This window comes from Neopsephotus bourkii, unplaced genomic scaffold (assembly GCF_033783945.1).
Source record: "Neopsephotus bourkii isolate Nb327-2 ecotype Australia unplaced genomic scaffold, CSIRO-AGI_Nbou_v1 NB_1825, whole genome shotgun sequence".
In the NCBI taxonomy this organism is placed as follows: Eukaryota; Metazoa; Chordata; class Aves; order Psittaciformes; family Psittacidae; genus Neopsephotus; species Neopsephotus bourkii.
Window position 1 is genome coordinate 3,068,920 of NW_026902298.1, and position 21,248 is coordinate 3,090,167.

The window sequence follows — 21,248 nt, forward strand, 5'->3', positions numbered from 1 at the left end:
TCACAGACAACAAAGCTTCCATCCTTATTTATTTTGTACTTGACCTCATTCTTGTTTGCATTAAGACTGTTAAACCTACCTTAGCCACCCACAAAGGGTTGCTAAGTTAGGTGAAATCTGTGCATTTGCTCCCAGTTCAAAACCTCTTTAAACAGATATGTGAAATATGCAGCCTTCACATAAATGGGAATCAAGTTAATGAAAATGTTGCTATTGCTATCTTTCTTTCTTTTTAACTCCTTTATTTTAACATACAGTTAATAAGTTGAGACCATTGGTTTTCACCCGCTAGGAACTGATTTCAAGCCAATAACATCCAGAAGATAGATTAGCTTTTTGAAAACCCATGAGTGAAACCTACTTCAAACAATCCTTCCTTCCACATATTTAAATGCAGTCAAAATACATTGCTTTCACAGAGTTGATAATAGCATTTGAAATTATAAGATGATTGCAGTCCCGCAGGAGGCAGCAAATAGTTGGTTACTTGTATACTGTTTTTAAAGAGCAATCTTGGGAACGTCCAGCAACACAATTTTCTATCATTAGCCCTGTGGCTGCCTTGTGGAAAACCTCTGTTCCCACCTACACCTATCTTAAGATTGCTACTAACATCCCAGTGGCATGCTCGAGTGCCAGATTCACACTGTTAGGTTTTCAGATCTTGAAACAACTGGTAGATGTTTCCTTTTCATTTTGTGCTTTCAGGGGAGTGCAGAAAGATGGCAAAACTTGTGGTCTGTAGGAGCAAGAACATCACACCAAGGACAAAAGTATCTATCTGCTTATAATGCTCAGCAAGATGCCTGCCTGCATATGCCACCTCCAAAGAAGTCTTCCTTCTCCCCACAGTTAGCATGTCTTAGGAATCCCATTTGACTGTGCAAAAAGCTCCTTCACCCTCACCATTTCTCTATCCTTCATTGGGTCCACAGGTCTCTGTGGTCCTAAAATGTCACAGCCCCTGACTACAAGTGAATTTTAAGGCCCTTCTCTGCACACAGTTTTTCTTTTATATAAAGAAAGCAATGTGCAAAAGTTGTGCTGCTTATTTCTTCAAGTCTTCTTTTACGTGGTGATTTTTAATAATGAAGCTGTTTTCTGTTTCCAATAACAAAATATGAGGTATTAGCATGAAAAATATTTCATTGGGGAGTTGTATTGTTTCTTCAGGTTTTAAATGCAGTTTCTTAGAGTCCCTTTTTCACAATTTTAGGTAAACTGTAACTCATCCATGTTCCCTTTACTAATACTGTCCTTCTCATTCTAAATTGCAGCATAGTGCCGGTGATTATATCCCCAGTCAGAGTCTTGTCAAACTCAAGTTTAAATAGACCTTGAAGAAAAGAAAATGCATTGACCAGAACTTAAAATGTCAGCTTCACTTTGTGTGCAGGTGGTGATGGATTTCTTTTGTAATACCACATTGCCAGTTCTCTCTTTTGTAGTGGACAGACTATTGTTTTGCATGCAGACACTATTCTGTTGTATCTGTAGACATTCTGTTGTATGTGTAGACAGGCCAGCCATTAAAACAACCTAAACCTCAAGAACTTTTCATCATAGTATCTTCGATTTCCTTTATTTCTTTCTCTTTCCTCCTTAAAAAAGCCTGTAACTACATTTGTATTTTCAGCAAGTTGGGTCTGAAACACGTGCATGGCATTGGGGTTTTCACTATTAGAGGCTTTATTCCTCCCAAGAGCCTGGGAGAATTTTTGCATGGTTGTGCATTAGTGTAAGATTTGAATACTTGGTTTCAAATCTCTGCATTGCCATAGATTTTTCAGATAATGATTGCAGTAGCATGAGGTGCTACAGAGTGCGGCTGTAGGAAGTTATTGGGAATTTCTAGGTGCTGCAGTTTTGGACCTTTCATTTTAATTTGCTGAGCAGAAGCAAGATTTTTCAACCTTCATAAGATGCTGGAAAATAGCTTGTTATCTTGAGATAACAAGAACTGAAGGATGTTAGAGAACAGTGGAATGTCATAGCAATCTTGTTCTGGGACTTGCTGCCTCCAAAAGCTTTACATTTGGATTGAAAGGTTCTGTTTCCCTTCTCTTTCATATTTTGGAATTCTGTTAGCTTAGGATATAAATAAAGTTAACATCCAGAAAACAAGATCATAAGTTAAACTGAGTTATGGAAAGCAAATGCTCATATGTACCCCACATTTGTTCCCAGATTTGCAACCATTAATGTTCTTGTCACTATGAGATGGAAAGTGTGTAAATAATCCATACTGACCCCTAAATAATATCTGTTCTTGCTGTACTGGAAATCATAACCAGATGAGCCAAGGTAAGGGACAGAATAATGATGCCAGTTTGTAATCTCTCATTTCAGGTTAAGAAATGTGTTTACAAAATCGTTGGAGCTTATACTCTTGGTAATTCTTATCACCATCAAACTGATAAGGGAGCTTGTCATTCTGAAGTGAAATATTTTTCTATATGAATAAAGCTGCTGCATCTGGTCATTACTATCCTACAAAGCTAGTAGGAATCTTTGAATAAACCAGATATTCCGTGCTTTAAGTTCTGCAATAACAACATTCTTCTTCCCCCTAAAAAACACTTTAAATTTTTTGATATGACTCTCTACCTGAGAAAATACGAAGCATCAAGAAAGACAGAAAAATTGCCCCTGACATTCCCAAAGACTTTTCATTTCAAATTCAGTAAGCTAAATTTACTAACAAGCCTTTAAAGCCTTTTTTAATGCTGTTTAGTGCTGATGTCAATGCAGGTGTTTCAGTTAGAGCTGAGACTGACAACCTTGCTTACATTATATAATATTGTGCACGTGTATTTGTGCTTATGCACTTTCTAACTTGTAAAACTTGTTCTCTATGTCAGAGCCATAACACTTCCTTAAAAAGAGGTAGTCTTTTCCTATTTTGGCAATACTATATACACTGATCATGGACCTCTCTGACTATGTCTATCAATGATAATTTTTTATCTCCCCACTCCTTACACTTGACAAAGGAATTTTTAGCATTGCTGGCTTCATTTCCTTCTGTTCCTACATCTGCATACAGTGTTGACATATATCTGTTCATCAAGCCCTTGCTTTCCTTCTGCAGCTCACCACCCTCCTTTGAGTTTGTTACTACAATTATATATGTTGGCATTCCCAAGAGTTGCAAGTTCCTCCATCTAGCCAGCAAATAATGAGTTGTTTGTGAAAGACTCTATTGAATAAAAGGGGTTTTAGTTTTAGCTACTTTTTTTTTCACTTCTGATCTCTTTTTAGCCACTTATGTCTTTGTGAAACTTCTGCCTGGTTTTGCTAGTTGTCTGATGATTTTCTTCCCTAACTCTTCAGGTATTCTGTGCTGTTAATGACAAACATAAAAATGTTAAAAACCCCCCTTTCCTCATTTATTTGCTGGGGGGTGGATCTTTCATTCCTACTCCCTTTCTAGGTCTGCTTCTTCCTAGTGATCTTTACACCTCTTGAAGGCATCTCAGGCAGAGCTGCAGGGCTGGAGCAGGGCAGAAAACAGCATAGCTCATCTGTGAATTTAAGAGGGCTGAGAGCACAGGAAAACTCCCTCCATTATCAGGGATCATTCATTCAAATGGCATTGATCATAAATGGGCATACTTGCTGGACACAGCAGTATCTGGGGATCTTCTAATGAACCTCAGGAAATTAAGACCATATTTTACACCAAAGAAGAAATTTCTGCATTCAATTTTCTGCATATCTAGAGGAAAAGATCTGCCTTCAATATTCACCTCACCACATGCGTTATTAGTGCTCAGCTAAAATGGCCATTTTACAGGGAGGGTGAATGGGGTCCACTAAATATTTCATGTTATTCAAATGAATTGTCACTATGATGGCTTTGGCAAAAAACCTCACACAAAGGTATGAATGCAAACTCTTAACTGCTAAGTCTATGCCTATCACCTTAGATGTGTCAAATTGTGAAGTGAATTTCACAGAAAGTGATAAAGCTAAAGAAACAGAATGGTTCTTCAGACCAGTTGTGTGTGCTGAATTTCTCCACTTAATGAGTTGTAGGTGGCTTAACTAGCTTAGGAATAATTTAGCCCCTCTTTAAAATTCTTTCAAAACTTGGAAATGTAAGGGATTGCAGAAGAGATCAGAGGGAGATTCAAGAAACTCTGCAATAAGGAATAGGCAATAGCACTTTAGGATACCTATGAATGAATTCATTCATCCTTGAGGGAAATGCAAATTTTGACATAATTCGTCAGCTCCTGTATTTGTTTTATTTTGTTTTATTTCTAATTCTCTCCTTGGAACTTAATTGGCAAATGGATTAGAAACGTCTAAAGATAGAAACAAATTTAGTTTGATAGTAGAAACTGTCTGCCCAAATGTTTGCCCTTTTATTCAGCTATGTGAAAGCTCTAATAAACTATTTTGTCATCCCTTCGTGACCTTCGAGTCTAATGAATAACATCATCTCTGTTCTAAGCCTTCTTTTTGTATTATTTTAATATACAGAAATCTAAAATGAGTACATTAAAGGGATTTTAAGTGAAAATATTCATAAAACAAGCTCTTGTCTGGGGACAGGGAATAAATAAACATGAAACGAAATGCGTGGAAAAACAAAACAAGCAAAATATTATATTTCAAGTCTTCATTTTAGTTTTGTTTAGCATTATGTGTTAGCTTGTAATATCATTTTTAAAACTGGCATTCCAGTTGAAGTAAAGCAGTCGACTGATATGTTGATTTTCCTTTGCCTGTTTTTATCAAGGAAATTCCTGATTTGATTCACTATGAAAGCAGATTAAGCAGTTTTGAAATAGTAGAATTTAATGTTAAACCCCTGTGTGTAGTGATATAAATAAACACAGATATTAGCAATAATTCCACTTGGGATATTTTGGTGGGTTTTGTCCTTTTCGTGTTCTTTTGGGACTTTTTTGGTTACATTTTCTTTTTCACAAGTGATATAAATTGTATATCTTGCTAGTGAGGACCAAATACTGATTCCTGATATATCATGAAAAACCAGAAAACTTATAAAAATAAATGGTAATATAGAAATTTCAGATATAAACACATTTTAAGTATTTATGTTCTGAAAGAAATGGCTACTGTTTTTTCCTTTGGTTTATTTTAAAATAAGTTTAAAGCTGAAACCTGGCAATGGCACCTTTCACAACTTCAGATTTATTAGGACACAAAAAAGGGTCTCCATGTTTTTGGTTTAGAACTGCAAATATGTTCCATATATAGACTTTTCAAAGCCAGTACTTTTTACATAAAAGTACTTCTGGGAAATAGGAAGCATTCAGAAGCCACAACAAGGAACAGAATGGGTCCAGAATGCCTGATTAACCACTTATGCATATGAAGATAGCTAGTTCAGCTTGGCAATACATATCTAAAGTGCAGGTGTTCAAACTATTTCACAGGCAGGTCAACTCTGATAGCAGGCAGTGACTTGTCAGAAGGTATGCAAGGGTGTTGGAAGATGCAGTTGTGTGACCTATTTCCAGGTGAGCGCTGAACACTTGCAAATGAGCAGCACTGATGTGTGAAAGTGAGGTGGGAGGAACTGGAGAACTGAAGATATTCACGCAATCAGCATAATAATTGAAACACTTCAGAACCTTTGGTACAACAACTTAATGTGCTTCACTTGGAAAATACTGGCTCCAACAAAGTACTTCAGAAGCTTTGAGAACGGACATCCTGTTAATGTTGTGTGTTTTGGGGTCTGATCCATCAAGCTTTTTAGGACATCAGTTTGTACTGGATTTTGTTGTAAATGCAATGAAATAAAAAATTAAGGAAATGCTTTCACAGTGGCTCTATGACACTTGTTGGAAAGTTCAAGAAGAGAAACTGTTAAGATCCTATGTTTCACTATTGTGATAATATTAAAAAAGAAAAAAAATTAGGACAGGCAGTACAAAAATGAGATATCATCCTACATTTGTTAAGACAACTAGAGTGCATCGCATAACACAACCTAATCATCTGTAAAAGAAACTCTTCAAAACATTTTCTGCTGTGCCATTTAATCATCATTTTAGTGGTTTAAAAAGTTAATAAGGCCACACTTTTAATAAGCCAATAAAGCTGAAGAGCATCTATGACAACATGGACGTATATGGCCAAAGTATTATTGGCAGTTGGGATTTGACTAATGCTATGTTCAACATTGAGTGTAATCATTTGCATGGTAGCAAGGGAAATTAAATGACACAGTCCTTCCCAAGGGAGCTGAGGAAGAGCCAGCCTAATTTAACACCACCTGGAGATTATCAGCTTTTCAAAATATAGATGTATGTTCACAGGTTGTGGAAATTCCCACATAGGCAATTTTCGTTCCTGTTTAGTCAGGTTGCAATTAGGACAAATTACCAAGTAACCATGCCCAAAACCAAAACCACTTCCCAACGGGGAGCACTCGTCCACTGTTCATCTCAAGGCCTAAGAGCCAGAGTGTGGTTCATCTGTGCCAATATCTCAGGTTTTGGGTAGTTAGTGTCAAGCATATAACACCATTAAAGGGCAGTCCACCCTTTCCTGAGCAGTAGAGATGAGATGAATCACTCACAAATGAACATTTTCCTTGGTGTCAATAATCATTCACACAGTTGTGATTAATGTTTGCAGAACTTTGCTCATGCAGAGATGTTTTATAAATAGTAAAATGTGTTTTTTCCCACACTATATATGATAGTTTGATGTGAATAATGTTATATATATAGCCACTGACTTTTAGATCAGTGATCCAACTGCAGCAAAGGTCAATGACAAGTTAAAATCATGCTCACTTTCTCATTGTCAACATAAAAATGAGCTGTAGCTCTCAGTTTGGTTCCCAAAGAACATTTCTTTTCCTCAGCAGAAAATCACAGCTCCAGACTCAAGAAATTGTTTTCCTTGTTGGTATTATCAGCTGAGTAGCACAGGATTGAGAGAAAATGCAGCACTAGTGACTTGTCTGCTGTTGTAAAGGTGGTTTATGCAGGGAAAAAGAAGTGGGGTTCTATTTTTTACAAAAGAACCTTTATTTTGGGGACTTTGCATTGCTACTGCATCAGAAAACATGCAGTGATGTAGGTCTTTGGCTATCCATCTAGCACTTCATCAAGTACTAAAAAAGACAGAAAATGAATAATCAAATGGCTCTAAATAGGCCATATTCCCAGCTGGATGTTGCTGAGCTGAGGATTTGGCCTACTACACATAAAAAACTCTGGAAAATATTTATTTATATAATCAATCAATCCATTTGTTGGGTCAGGACTTAAAAAACCCTCTCCGCCTAATAATAAAACTGCTGTGTCTAGACCAAGCTATTTGCTTGAGATTGTCTGTGAGTTTTGTTCTGTGTATCATTTCATAATAATGTCTTTCATTTCAAAGTTAACAGTGTCTCATGATTGCCTTATGATCTGGGCTGCATCTAATTTTAACCAGGATGGGTTTTGCTTTGTCCTCATTTTCTAATAATTAAGAACAACAGAAAATGTACCATGACATTGTTATTCAGCTGACAGTCATCTCTGCAGCCTTCCTGAAGGCTAGTCATTAAGACCAAAGGAATTTAGATTTTATTTTCCTCATATTTTGTACAAGATATTAACTTCCCTCAGTCAAAAAAGTAAAGAAATTGAAAAAACTTTGTAACAATATCTAGATTTATTCAAATAGGAATTCTTAGTGACCACAGTAGGGATTTAACCTTTTAATTAAGCTTATATTATTGCAAGAAGTGTGGCTTTGACTGCTGGTAATGTGTCTGCAAGAAATTTGTTATTGCTTCAGAGAGAACTTTACTAGCTTCTAAGGATTCAAACTTCCCCTTTGTTTTCCCCTGCTTTCTACCAATATAATAGCTACCAAAAAAAACCTCCTCAAGAAGAAAAGAGCAAAATACTGTAGAATTCATCATAAAGATAGGCAGACACAATCATGAGACAGATATATCCAACAGAACAGTCAAGCAGTAGCTTTCAAACGTAATAAAGTTTGAGGTATTCAGGTTAACAAATGTAGAAATTTGATTTTCTAAAAAATCAGATGGGCTGGTATTAAATTTCCATCTAAATCACTGTCTGGTTCCCAGAGAGTCTTCTCTGCCATATAATATAAATTTAAATTTTTATGGCATTTTTCAGCTCCTAAGAAGTTTTCAGACATTACTAACCCTGCCAGACATACATATAACCTGACAGAAAACAAATGCCTGATCATTTGGGCATGGAGTCTAGCTTATATTTGCAGAGACTGGGAGCCCAGTTAGCATATTTCAAAACTGAGTGCTAAGATCACTTCAAAATAAAAAATAATATGCCTATTCTTCCAATATGACTGCAGAAGGATATCCCAGAATTGCAGTAGCCCCAACAGAGAATGATGCTCTCCATCCAACAGAGTAATTGTTGGCTGATTTCCACATTGAAGTTCAAATGTGACAAATTCTTACTCGTTCAAATAAGAAAAGAGCAATTTTTAGGTGCCTGGTTCTAAAAGGAGTTCTACAGATAGTAGAAAACTGTGCATATACCCCTTTGTTTCCCACAATTTTGCTAGTTACCTGCAGTTCTATTCACCATGACCCACTCATTACCTTGGTTTGGGCTAAGCCCTATGGGACTTTAAGATCTAAGAAAGGCTGTGCTTGGCTCTTCAGAAAATGCAGGTGTAAAACTTCTGTTAGTTTATTTTTAAACGGAATAAATGGAGATGTTGATAAGCTATTCCCTCTTCATTTCAGGTAAGATATGGCTTAAGGAGTGGTGGATTCACTCCCTCTGTGGACTCAAAGGATGTAAGCCCCAGAGATTTTCCCATTACATTAAACTCAGTGTACCTACAGGTTGTGCACTTTAATGGATATTCTCTTTCTGCCCAGCTCCTAGCCTGGGAGTTGTTTTACTTTGATGTGTTGCCATAAGATCAGAGACCTAAAGGAGCTTCCCCTAGAACCATAAACTCCTTGGTTCATAATAGGGCTGATGTGGACAGGTGAAAAGGTGGAAATACTGATTTTGATGGTAGCCTCAGTAAAGCAATTCATATAACAGCTTGATGCTTCTCCATGTTCAGTTTATAACAACAGCTACTCTGTCTGCTTGTGCCATAACCAGGGCTTTATTAAAGTATCTGAAAACACAGATTATTTTGCTACAATTATGCTGTACAGAAAGGCATTTGAAGGATTAAGACCCAAAGGTGCAAAGCTGCTTTTTCAGTAAGTGCCCTGCTTCAGAAATGTTGAACTCCACTCTCAGTAGATGTCAAGCATGTGCAAATTCACCTGACACAAACGTGTTTCACTGACCTGTTCAACACTTAGTTCTGCTAAATCCATCGTGTTGTTGTTAAAACATTATAGTTTTTGAAAGGGGGGACTGATAAAGCCAGCAGATATTTGAGACTTGAAATAAGTTTTTCACCACCAACAAAAATTGGTTTGGTACAAAAAGAATGTTATCTTCAGAGCTAATGGTCTCGGTTCTTCAGCGTGACAGCAGCAAGATTATTTTTTTGGGTTTATGCACACAGAACATTTGTATTTTCATTTGAGATGAGACATTTTTCCACAAATGCTGAAAAATTCAATACTTATCTCTATACCTTCTTCACAGTAAAAGAAGCAGAAATGCTATTAAAGTTTATGAGGCTTTTTTATACGTATATATACGTTGTGTTCAAAGAACAGTTATGGGATGGCAGGGTTATAAAGTTAACCACTCAGATTTAGGAAATGCAAGAATTAAAACGGTCTAAGCAATTTTATTGCAGGCCCTCTGTAGCCATATATTGTAATGTAGTGTAATATAACTCAAATATATTTGTAATTACAGTTATTTTTGTTTTCACAAGCCCTCTGTTTCTTTCAGTCACATGGAGTGGTATTTCATATGGCATTTGACATTCAGCATATGTCTGCATGCATTATTTAATGCATGCAGTCGAAACTGTACTCCATTTGCAGAATTATTCATTATTTTATTTTACTGTTATGCTGAGCCTGATGACAATATCCAATCATACCATTAAAATTAATGAATTTATTTTCACAATATTTTTCACTCACATGATTAGAACTTTTATTAATGTAACAAAAGAATTAAGGTCAAATGAATGAACAAGTTTCTGTGTCCAGTTTGCAATATCAAGAATGAACTTCATCTCATTCAAAATGCTTAAATCCTAAACTGTCTTCAGTTGAAGCTAGAAAAAAAAAGGAGAGAAAAACTGCCTTGAGTGAGCAGTTCTTTGATAAACATATATATATACTATATAAATAACAATTATATTGTGATATTCCGGTTATTAGGAAGGGAACCTGGTTGACCTGCTTAAACCAGAAGTTTTGGGTTTAGGTAGCTAATGTCAGCTGATGCCAATTCCACCTTAGACTGACTTCTTGGAGGGCACAGGATTCCATTGCATTTTTAATGTACAAAGCCCAGCTCCCCCTGATTTCAGCTGAAGCTGCTGATGCTCAGCACTTCTGCAAAACCTGACCATTTGTGTCCACCAAGACTATACAAAGTGAGGAATATCTCAGTTCTACACCTGTGGAAAGTAAGGTTTTGTGAAATGCATAGGGTTGCATGAGACATCTGTGGCAAAAGCAAGAACAGAAGGTTATCTGCAATAGAATTCATCACTCTTAGCCTGAGGGCATCCTTTTGCCTCATGTAGCCTTTGTCCAGAATTGTCCAGTTCCTGTAAGAAACGATACTGGAATCCCACAGACACACAATTCCTGTGTCCTTCAATACACAATTCCCAAAGAGCTGGTCTGCCTGCACAGTGATTGTGATGGGGTTCATCAGGAAATCATCCTTCCTTGACTTCTGAGCACTTTACTAAGAAGATTTACCTTTCAAACTATGAATTGAGTCCTAATTTAAGATATAGAGGGTCCAGTTTTCCTCATTTCACTTAGATGTGGGATTGCAGGAAAAGCAAGGGTGTCAATGGGAACACTCATGGGAAAGAGGACTGTGTGACCTCTGGGTAGCACCACTTATCACTGGTTTTAAGACAAATGCTTTTCCCAGTGGTTTCACAAGTATTTTTGAGCACCAGAGCTTGCAGATGCTGAAGTTCTTTGCCTTTTCTGTTTTTGCCACCTGGTCTTTAGCCACATTTACTGTGATTCCTGCTTTGATGATTTTTCTATTCCCTCTCTTTCCTGGAGAAATCTCAAGTCAGACTTCCTTGCATTTGCCATTACACATTAGAGATCCCTTGGATTACTTTGGCACTGGCAGGAAAAGATCCCTGTATTGGATTATGTATGTATCCAAGAAAGGAGAGAACTCGGGGGAACATTTTAATCTTTTTCTTATTGGTAATGTTGTCTCAAGGAATTACTCTGCTGAGTAGGTGCTAATGCACCTATTTTTGAAGGCTGGGAGCTCCATAAAGGCATAAATTCAGCTTCAGACACACCTGTAAAATAACTCTAATCTTGATCAGTGAAGGATCAGTACAAGTAAAGGAGCAGGATGGAGGACCAGGACTGCACTTGGACATAAGGTGAACTCATGGGCATTGTGGGAAAGGCTTCAGCTCTAGAGACTATCCTTCTCCAGGGATTCCTTTCAGTGGCACCTTTTGGGGAATCATAATTAGCAGTGGAATTAGCACAGTCTCACAGCATTCCTTCAGTCTGTGGACTCTATATGGTGACCATGACAGGGCGCTAATACTGCCTGGTGTCCCAAACTAGGATTATGAAAATAGGCAGGCTTCAGGGTACAAAAAGCCCACAGCTGCATCTACTCAAGCGCCATGAGGTCTATGAGTTAGGGGACAATTTTGGTTGTCCTCTGGAGTAACTCTTTAGGTGCTATCTTATTCACTGATTCTCAGAAGGGCATTGGGAAATAATGTAATGATAATACAAAGTTATAGCTTTAAATCAGTAGTTAGATGCAAAACTGATGGATACAAATCACTTGCATTTTTTGTTTGATGTAGTTAGATAACTGCAAAGAAGTTACTAGTACTGTGAACTAGGAAGAGGGGTCCTATATTTCATATAAACTCAATGAAGTAGGGCAACCAAGACTGAAGACTGGGAAGACGGTTTCAGGTGCAAAACACAACTGGCCTGCTGTGCCGTATGGTGATCAAACCTGGACTAAATCAAAGTCTGTATTTTGGGTACAGATAACAGTGGTTTGTGTTTGTTTCTCGGTATCATCTGTTTCAGACAACAATAATATATTATTTATTCATTACATTACATGATTACTTTTTAATCTTCTTATACAAAACCAGGGTGTTTGTTTTGCCACGCTGCTTTCCCACTGCAGGCTTATTGGCAGGGAAGCTGAGACAGGGTAATTGGCATTTGCCAGATCTGTCTCTCCAAATGCTCAGTAGTAACCTCAGCACAGCCGCCCCGTGCCAGAATCTGTTTTCACTCCTTCAGGCAAGGGGTGGAAAAGGAGAATTTGTGATGCTCAGTGCTTCCATGCTGAGGGACGGTGGCAGCAGGATTGGAGGGATCGGGGAATGGGAGTGGTGGGGACTTGGGGCATCAAGGGCTGCAGAGGGAAAGGAGGTGTGAAGATAGGAGCTAATGAGGCATGAAGATTTCTATAGTTTTTGTGGAAACATGGAAATATCAGAAAAAAACGTATTTTGAATGGAAATGTTGCAAACTATAAAGAGGAGTTTGCAGGTGATGTTATCGCAGGACAAGGGGGTAGAGAGATGGCTGCAGCCTGATGCTTATAAATTGTATGATTTCACCCCCATCTTTCCTTTGCTCCTCTTAGATAAACAATCAGTATTAGCTGGACTTGTTGGGGTATTTTTTGAAGCTACTGATATTTACAGTCTGCAGCCACATTCACCATTTAATACAAGCAAAGCCGCCCTCTTAGAGTGTCTTTTTTTATACTGGTACTTGGAGTTGAAAATCTATTTTAAATTATTGGATAGCAAGCAGCAACCTCCAGAGGGCTAAACCAATGCTGTTAACAGGTCCAAAATGTGATGCAGCATATGGAGCTGAATACCTCCTGGTACAGATTTGCATGCAGGCGGTTTTAATTAGGATTTAGAATTCCTTGTGGAGTGCAGCATTCTGGGCTAGTCTCAGTCTTGTCAATACATAATGTTTTTGTTCATGCTAAAGCCTGCAGAAACCAATAGATTCCTACTTGTTTGCAATTTCTGATGCTTGTATGAACTGTTAAAAGTTTTCTCTAGCTGTCAGCTTTGCGGATGATCATGACCTGTTTATATGTACTTAATGTAAAAGATTCCCATCTTTTGTTAATAACATGGTACCAGGTCAGTTAGAAGCAAAAATCATTTGAAGTTTTATGACATTGCATAGCTACTTCTTTTTTTCCTGCAACACTACATAGCTCAGTTAGAAAATGCCTTAACTCGATGGTTTTTGTGCCATCTTGTGAGCGAAAGGTGTAATTACGTTCAGCTAATACAAGGGAGAGGTACTTTGGCTTAATGTCCATTTCACTACTCTTTCATCATGAAAAGTAAATTATTTAGGGTTTACAAAACCAGATGAGGATAATAATGTAAAACATATTTGTTCCAATGTATTGCACTAGCATTTCTTTTTCAATAGACATGCCTGTGGGCAAAAACCGTCTGATTTCAGTAAAATGAGAGAAGAAATCACAGCTTTGCCCTTTTATTTTTGCCTTCTGAAAAAAGGAGCTTCTTGTTGTTTGGAATGGAAAAGCTATACAAACTCTCAGTATTCAGCACTGATACTGTCCCTTCTGTGGAACAATTTGGTTCTTACAGGATACCTCTTGTTTCCTAAAAGTCACTGCATGTTTCTCAGAGATAGCACAATATAAAATACACAAAGCACTGCTAGCTATTACAATGACACAAAGAAAAACCTGATTCTTGACCTTAGAAAGTCTACTGTCTCCTGGAACATTTTTTTGGGAAAAAAAAATAAATTACAAAGTCAGGAACTAACCTACAACCTTACATTTAAATAATAATAATTATTACTACTGTTAAAGTCAGTGTAGTTGCACTACAGGCTGAGAAGAGCAGGCTGAAAAGCCTCCGAAAGTTCTGCCACTGCTTAATTAAGTGATTCTCTCTGTGACCTTGAGCAAGTTGTTGTATTTCTGTGCCTAATTTTAGCCACCTTTAGATGATGCACATACTTTTTTTTTTCAACAGGATGTTATCAGACTTGACTGCCACTTGTAAAGCTCTTTGGGCTTCTTGGATGAAAGGTAGTGCTGTGATATAGTGACAAGCTTGTTAGAAATATACTTGATAAGCAAAAAAGCAAGTCATTCACAATAAGTATAATTATTCAATGATTTAAACTTCCTAATCTACTTCCAGAGTCTTGGCAAGCAGATTGTGATTTCTTCCATTTTATATAATGAGAAGAGGGTTGGTTTTTTTTCTCTTTTTACTCTATGGATTGATTGCAAATATTCAGAATTCAAGCTGTGTTGCTCATTTGCAATCAGTTGGATGAGTAACATTATTTCTACTCATGTTTGGATGAATGCCCAACGACTTGTGTGTGCAAATTGTAAAGTTTGTTTTCTCAAGATACTCATCTGTATGACATTGAAATTTGCTGCCTTTGGAGAGCAGCACCAGTAAAATCGAACACATTGAAGACCACTGAAAAACTGACCACAAAAATAAGGCAAGAGGACATTAACATTTTTAATGAAACTTTGCAGATTAAACTTTTGTCCAAGTCTATTATGGTTTTAGTTTTTGCCTGTTGCTAATACTGTGAACAAATCCAGTATATTGAATTCTAGATCTAACATCGTGCAAAAGGGGGATGATGTTAAACCTGTTCAGAGGCAGCTCCCATGTCAAGGTTGGAGCAGATGAGTAGCAGTGGGGTTGATCTGCATGGGAGTTGCAAAGCACCTCAAATCCTGTGTCAAGGGAAAAGGCCATAAAGGACATAGGAGGACCATAAAGCAGACAGTATTTGAGACTTGAAATGATGAAGTGTAACCACTAGATATGGCTTTTGTATTCTTTGAGAAAGATACTATGCTAGCTAGAGTATTTTCAACAGGCTGGCTTTGAAGAGACACTGGGAGCAGGATCCACTCGTGAATGGGTTACCATAGTATGGGGTGGTACCTTTTCTCCCCACCATTAATATCTATCACCTCTACCTACTATAAACTTGAACTGAGTGAAAAGCAACATCACATTTTTGTCTCTGCACCTTTTGCACATGTCAGGGTGTCTTCTTGTAGGTTAAGATCCTCTTTAGGACCAGGATTCATTGGCTGCTCTTATTTCAGAGGTTGTTGTAGAGCCTTGTGATTTCTTTAATACACTTTCTTCCATCCTTTTGCAGCAGTCCTATTGAAAGCAGAAGTAATGTGTGACGTATTGCAGTGTAGTGCAGCCAAAAACCCACTTAGACAACGGGGATATGTGCTTTTGAATGGCAGCTCTAGCGGGACCACATTCAGCAGCTTAGGACACAGGTCAGCTTGAGTTGATCTAAAATGAAATGCTCTGTTTGCATTTTCTGCAAAGCAAACTTATGGTAACAGCAAAGAAATACTGAGGATTTTTACAAGAAATATTTCTTTTTGGCCCAAAATCAAATGACAAATGCCCAAGTATCTTAATTCACTGACAATCTGTCAAAGGCAAGTTGTAAGAACATCCATATTTCCATACAGGGGCAGCAGTCTGGCTATTGTCACTTTCATTGTAACTTTACTTAATGTATTTTATTTTATTTTATTTTATTTTATTTTATTTTATTTTATTTTATTTTATTTTATTTTATTTTATTTTTTTCTTTTCCTTGACAACTGGCTTTAAGGCTTTTGCCCATTACCTTCTATTTGATTCATATCTTCAGTCCTGTTGATCTGACACCTCTTTGGCAAACACAGCCTTAGAAATGCTACTTTAAATAGTATGATGCAAGAAGCAGTGATGCTGCAATGATCTCACATTGTAGGAAGAATGATCTCTTATAAAAAGGCACGTTCATATTAAAAATTCACAGCAGCACACTCCACTCCCCCATTATAGGTAATTACAGAGGATTTTAAATATCTGATGCTAGTTGGCAGCGTACAATACCCTGTCAGCAGCAGGCACTGATTTGTAATTTAATTATCATAAGACATCCACCTGTTCCTTTGTCAAATGAAGCACAGCATTTCCGTGCAGTCATGCTTTTCCCTCCTGAAACTTGAATTAACCCTTAGAGAAAACTCTGGTTTCTAGGGAATGAGGTAATTTAAAAGACACTTCCAGTACTCCATCAGGACAGAGTAGTTGAAACAAATGAGGCATTTCTGCAGGAGAGTTTTGATTCTGGTTTTATTTTCAGTCTTACCATTAGTTTTTTACTGTGTCAAGATGTTTTGGTTCACAGCTGAGAGCATTTCAGTGAAGAGATGCTGTGGGAGGAAAGATGCATGAAAATCAATGGGTTTGGTGCTAAGAACATGAGGCAAACACATAACAGGATTGACCCAGAAATTCTCTACGCTCATACTTTGTGAAGAACAAGAAGACTGGGCTTGGGATAGGGGGGAGACAAAGGCAAATGGAAAAGTAGAAATCTGTTCTGTGAACTTCCCAGTTTATGGCACATGAACACAGATATTACTGAATTTGTCACGGGAATGTGCAGTTATTAGATGAAGTGATCAATTTCAATTTTATAATTAAATATAGCATAGGTTTTCATGGGAAAGTCTACCACTGGTTATCCATGCGAGTGTCCTGCTTTTTGGGAGCAAATGGCTCAGGATGAATCAATTTCCTCTGGGCCTTGGCTCTCATGCAACAGCAACATTGCAGTGCCATAATGGAGAAAGGACTTACTGATGGTCCAAAAGATGTTCTCTCTTCAATGCCACCTTAGACGGTTTCTTGTGCTGTAAAGCTGCATGAATGATGTGGACAGAACAGTGTCAATATAATATATATATATTATACATATTGATTGTCAGAGGCCAGGAGCACCTCTTTTATGAAGACAGACAGAAGTTTTGGAGTTGTTCAGCCTGGAGAAGAGAAGGCCCAGGGGAGACCTTAGAACAGCTTCCAGAGCTGAAAGGGGCCTGCATTAGATGTTAGGCAGAAGTTCTTCCCTGTGAGGGTGCTGAAGTGCTAGCATATGGTGCCCAGAGAAGCTGTGGCTGCCCCATCCCTGGCAGTGTTCAAGGCCAGGTTGAGCACAGGGACTTGGAGCAAGCTGCTCTAGTGGAAGGTGTCCCTGCTCGTGGCAAGGGGGTGGAACTGGATGAGCTTTAAGGTCCCTTCAACCCAAACCATTCTATGATTCTATGATATATAGTATAGTATTTGTATTGGAAATGTGGCCAGAAGGAGCAGGGAAGCGATTGTCCCTCTGTAAGTGGCACTGGTGAGTTCGCACCTCGAATTCTATGCTCAATTCTCTCACAAGAGAGACACTGAGGTGCTGGATCAAGGCCAGAGAGGGGCAATGGAGCTGGTGAAGGGTCTGGAGCACAAGTCTGATGAGGAACGGCTGAGGGAATTGGGTGTGTTTAGCCTGGAGAAAAGGAGGCTCAGAGAGGACTTTATTGCCCTTTATGACTACCTGAAAGGAGGTCTTAGGGAAGTGGGGGCTAGTCTTATCTCCCAAGCAACAAGTGATAGGATGAGAAGAAATGGCCTCAGCATGCACCAGGGTAGGTTAAGATTGGATATTAGGATAAATTTCTTCAATGAAAGGTTGTCAGTCATTGGTACAAGCTGCCCAGTGGTGGAGTGACTGCTTCTGGAGATATTCAAAGGGATTGTAGAAGTGGCACTTGGGGGCATGGTTTAGTGGTGGATTTGGCAGTACTGGCTTAACAGTTGGACTTGATCTTAAAGTTCTTTTCCAACTTAAATGGAAGAGGGTTGGAACTAGATGATCTTAAGGTCCAACCCAAACCACTTTGTGATTCTATGATTAAATAAAGTAATATCCCAGAACTGAGTGATCAAAGTGAAATGCAGAGGTCTGCTTCACAATGTCCTTGTGAGCATACCTGAACATAAGACTTCTTATTTTTCCTGTATAGCTATCCAAATAAGCCTTAGTCTTTGATTTTGTCTTTTCTTTAGTCTTTGATTTTCCTCACTGCAAGATTTTAGCACATACCTGTCAGCTGAAAATTGCATTTACAACGAGACCATCTCTTCTACTCATTGCCAAAGACCTATGTCTCCTCCCAGTTTACACTCTGCTCTCGTCCTCCTGCTCTCTCCTGTAACATCTCAAAATCCCCCACAGATGGGTTAGGTCATGTGAATTTGCTTGATAGTCTTCTTCAGAACAACAGTATCTATGTGCATTGGGTGTAAAAATCAAGGTTTTGGCAAGGGCGAGGTTGAGGGTACCTGTATAAGGAGAGGTCAGGACTGCCCCTACCAGACACAGCTGGTTCTGGTTCGCTCTAACGGCCCTACTGCAAGACACAGCTGGGCCCATCAGCTACATGGCTGGTGCCATTTTAAAAAGGATTCAAGCTGAAGGACAGACCTGGCAAGTATAATTTAGTTTTTAGGGTTATTTTCCTTGTTTTCACAAAGTTTGTTTTGGATGTTGGACAGGCTTCTTGCTTCCTCTTTGTCATGTTGCATCTTCATGGAGCACAGAGCTACAACACCTCACATGCTGGTTAGTATTTGGGGTATGGAGGAAAGTTTACTGAAAAGTAATTTTCTGCCCAAATGTGGCTCTGTGGAAGTGCATGTGAGCTCTCCAGCATCAGGATGCATCGTGCTAAATGGAAAATGACTCAAATACTTTGTGCAGAAAGGCTGTAGAGGTGCAGTTATTAATGTTGGGGGTGTGAAATATGAGCTGACACTACAGCTCAGCTAATAAAAATGTCTTCATTGTCAGCCCTTTCCAGTACGTCATTTCAGATGTTTATTTGGTGGAAGTTTTGTGTATCAGTATGGTATACCATGTTTTTCTCTGATGAAATGTTTAAGAATGAGGTATTCTTTCTAGAACAGATTAGGAAATCCAAGGATTATATTGACTCGTGTCTTATACTTCATCTGTTATCCCATATTTACTTGAATACATGTCCATTGCCTCCTTAAAGCTAAGTTGTTCTTCCTTGCTATCTCTTTTCTCTAGAAATATCGTTATCAAGATGAGGACGCTCCACATGATCATACTTTGCCTCGATTAACCCATGAAGTGAGAGGCCCCGAGCTGGTTCATGTGTCAGAGAAGAACTTGTCGCAAATAGAGAATGTCCATGGATATGTCTTACAGTCGCACATTTCTCCTTTGAAGGTAGGATCATATTCACTGTGGCTTTGGACCTCAAATACGAGAAAACATGTAGCATGAAATACTTGGGAAACTTATTGGTACATGAACAGACAAGTTGGTTTGTGAAAAGTGTTATTGGAGACTGATTGTCCTGTGATGGATTTTTATGGCTCATTATAGTGTAACAAGTGATGGTTTAGTTGGCAAAGCTTTGTTTTGAGATATGAGTTTTTTGCTTAAGCAAGAAATGGACCAATTCCTGGCAAGTAAGCCTGTTTTTCTGTACATTGAGAAAGGAATAATGCAGGTTCTTGGCCTCAATATCACAGTGATTTTGGTGTAACAGACTTGCCTTCCTGATTGTCCTTCAGAAATTGAAAGAAATTACTGTAAATGTAGCCATCTGATGGAATCCTAGTTTCTGCATCTCTCAAAAACCTATATCAAAGTGATAATTTATGCCTATAAATGGAGCTTATTTGCCACTATTCAGATCCTTATTACTCAAGTACTTGCTGTTTTCTGTGGGGTTTGTTACAATTTCGAGTGATGTAGAGGCATCTCTCTGCTATTTAAGGGAGCTATGTATAGAACATAGAAGGTTTTCTGTATGTGTGGTTGGTGTCCTCTGATATATCTTGCTGTGCAAAGAATGTTTATCTTCATGGTGAACCTGCACATTAACCAAAAAGAAATCCATTCCTGGAAATTGCATTTGCTCTTTAATAAGACTGCAATAGCTTGAAGAATTTCTTAAAACTTCTCTAATGAAACAAGCATAGATAGTGATGAGCATGATGGTTTTCTTAATTTATTTTCTATTGGGTCTGGTGAGGAGAAAAAAATGAATGTTTTCACTAGAGTTGATGATGTTCTGGGTAAGGGTTTTATTCTGGCAACTAAGCAGCAAGCAAGGCCCATGGGCTTTGCTCCTTCTGGTGCTCAAAACCTATGAAATGGGTATCACTTGCCTAACAGAGTGGTTACATTGTAGTTAAAAGTGAAATGAAATATTTGCTGTTAAAGAGTGATATGGATGCAGCTGGTCTTCACTGAGCCTTCATGGGATAGTCATGTATTTGTTGCTCCTGTGGGTGGTTTGTATGTTGTTTGTCTCTTCATGTATTAGCATGCTTTAACAGGTTTCTGGGTTGCTTATGTAATTTATACTGCAGAAACCAGTGGTATCAAGCAGTAATATATCTTCTTACACTGGAGTAGATTGTTTTAGTTATTTGGAAGGGATTACCTCCTCTGTGGAACCTCAGGGGACAATTGCAGACAGAACAATCTCTTGTCTGGAAGGGAAATGTCCCTGTTCCTCTAGAGATTCTTGAATATTAAGATTATAGTGGTGCTTCTTATTCATGAAAGTGTAAAACTAGGTAATTTTCTTCACATTTGGAGACTTTCAAGTAAGGCTGCATGATCTAAGCTGATAATGTAGCAGTGATAATAAAAAGCTTATTGTGAAGTGATGTAAAAGGTATCCCCGTATCCCCAGACATCTACAGTTGCTTTAAAACTGCTCCCACTCTAAATTGCTCTTCTCACAGGAGAGAGTTGTTGTCATCTGCTGTTTCCTGAAGTGAAGGGAGAAGAGGGGCTATATAGTATTTTCTCTTGGAAATTTGTATCTTCTGCAAGTTCTATCCTCAGGCTGAGGATTTCTGTCTTTGACTTGGTATCTTTGAAGTTTCTACTTGCTTTCTCCTGTAGAGTGTGTCCTGTATTTTAACCACTGCTAGAGAATTATCTCAAGAGGCAGGAATAAACCTTCTTCTAATGCTCACGGCACTGTAATACCCTTCCTATATAAAACACTGGCTTTTCATTTACTTGTTTTTGGGAATTGACTGAAATACCTGTCTGGAAAGGTTTTGTCATGGAGTTTTCCACATAGTTGAGGAATAGTACTCCAAACTCACCAAAATCCAATCAGAAGTGGTTGTTGTCTTGAATTATAGACTTCCTATCCTATAGTCAAATATCATTA

General features: G+C 38.2%; 1 protein-coding gene across 26 annotated transcripts in view; it reads left to right on the forward strand.

Annotated features, from left to right (window-relative positions):
• DLG2 (discs large MAGUK scaffold protein 2) overlaps positions 1-21,248 on the forward strand; it is a 1,002,605-nt gene that overhangs the window by 448,165 nt on the left and 533,192 nt on the right. For all 26 annotated transcript variants that reach the window (XM_061343348.1, XM_061343335.1, XM_061343334.1 and 23 more), the window contains one exon: positions 19,112-19,273. In XM_061343348.1, the coding sequence (XP_061199332.1) occupies positions 19,112-19,273 (162 nt within the window). The remainder of the gene's footprint in view (positions 1-19,111; positions 19,274-21,248) is intronic.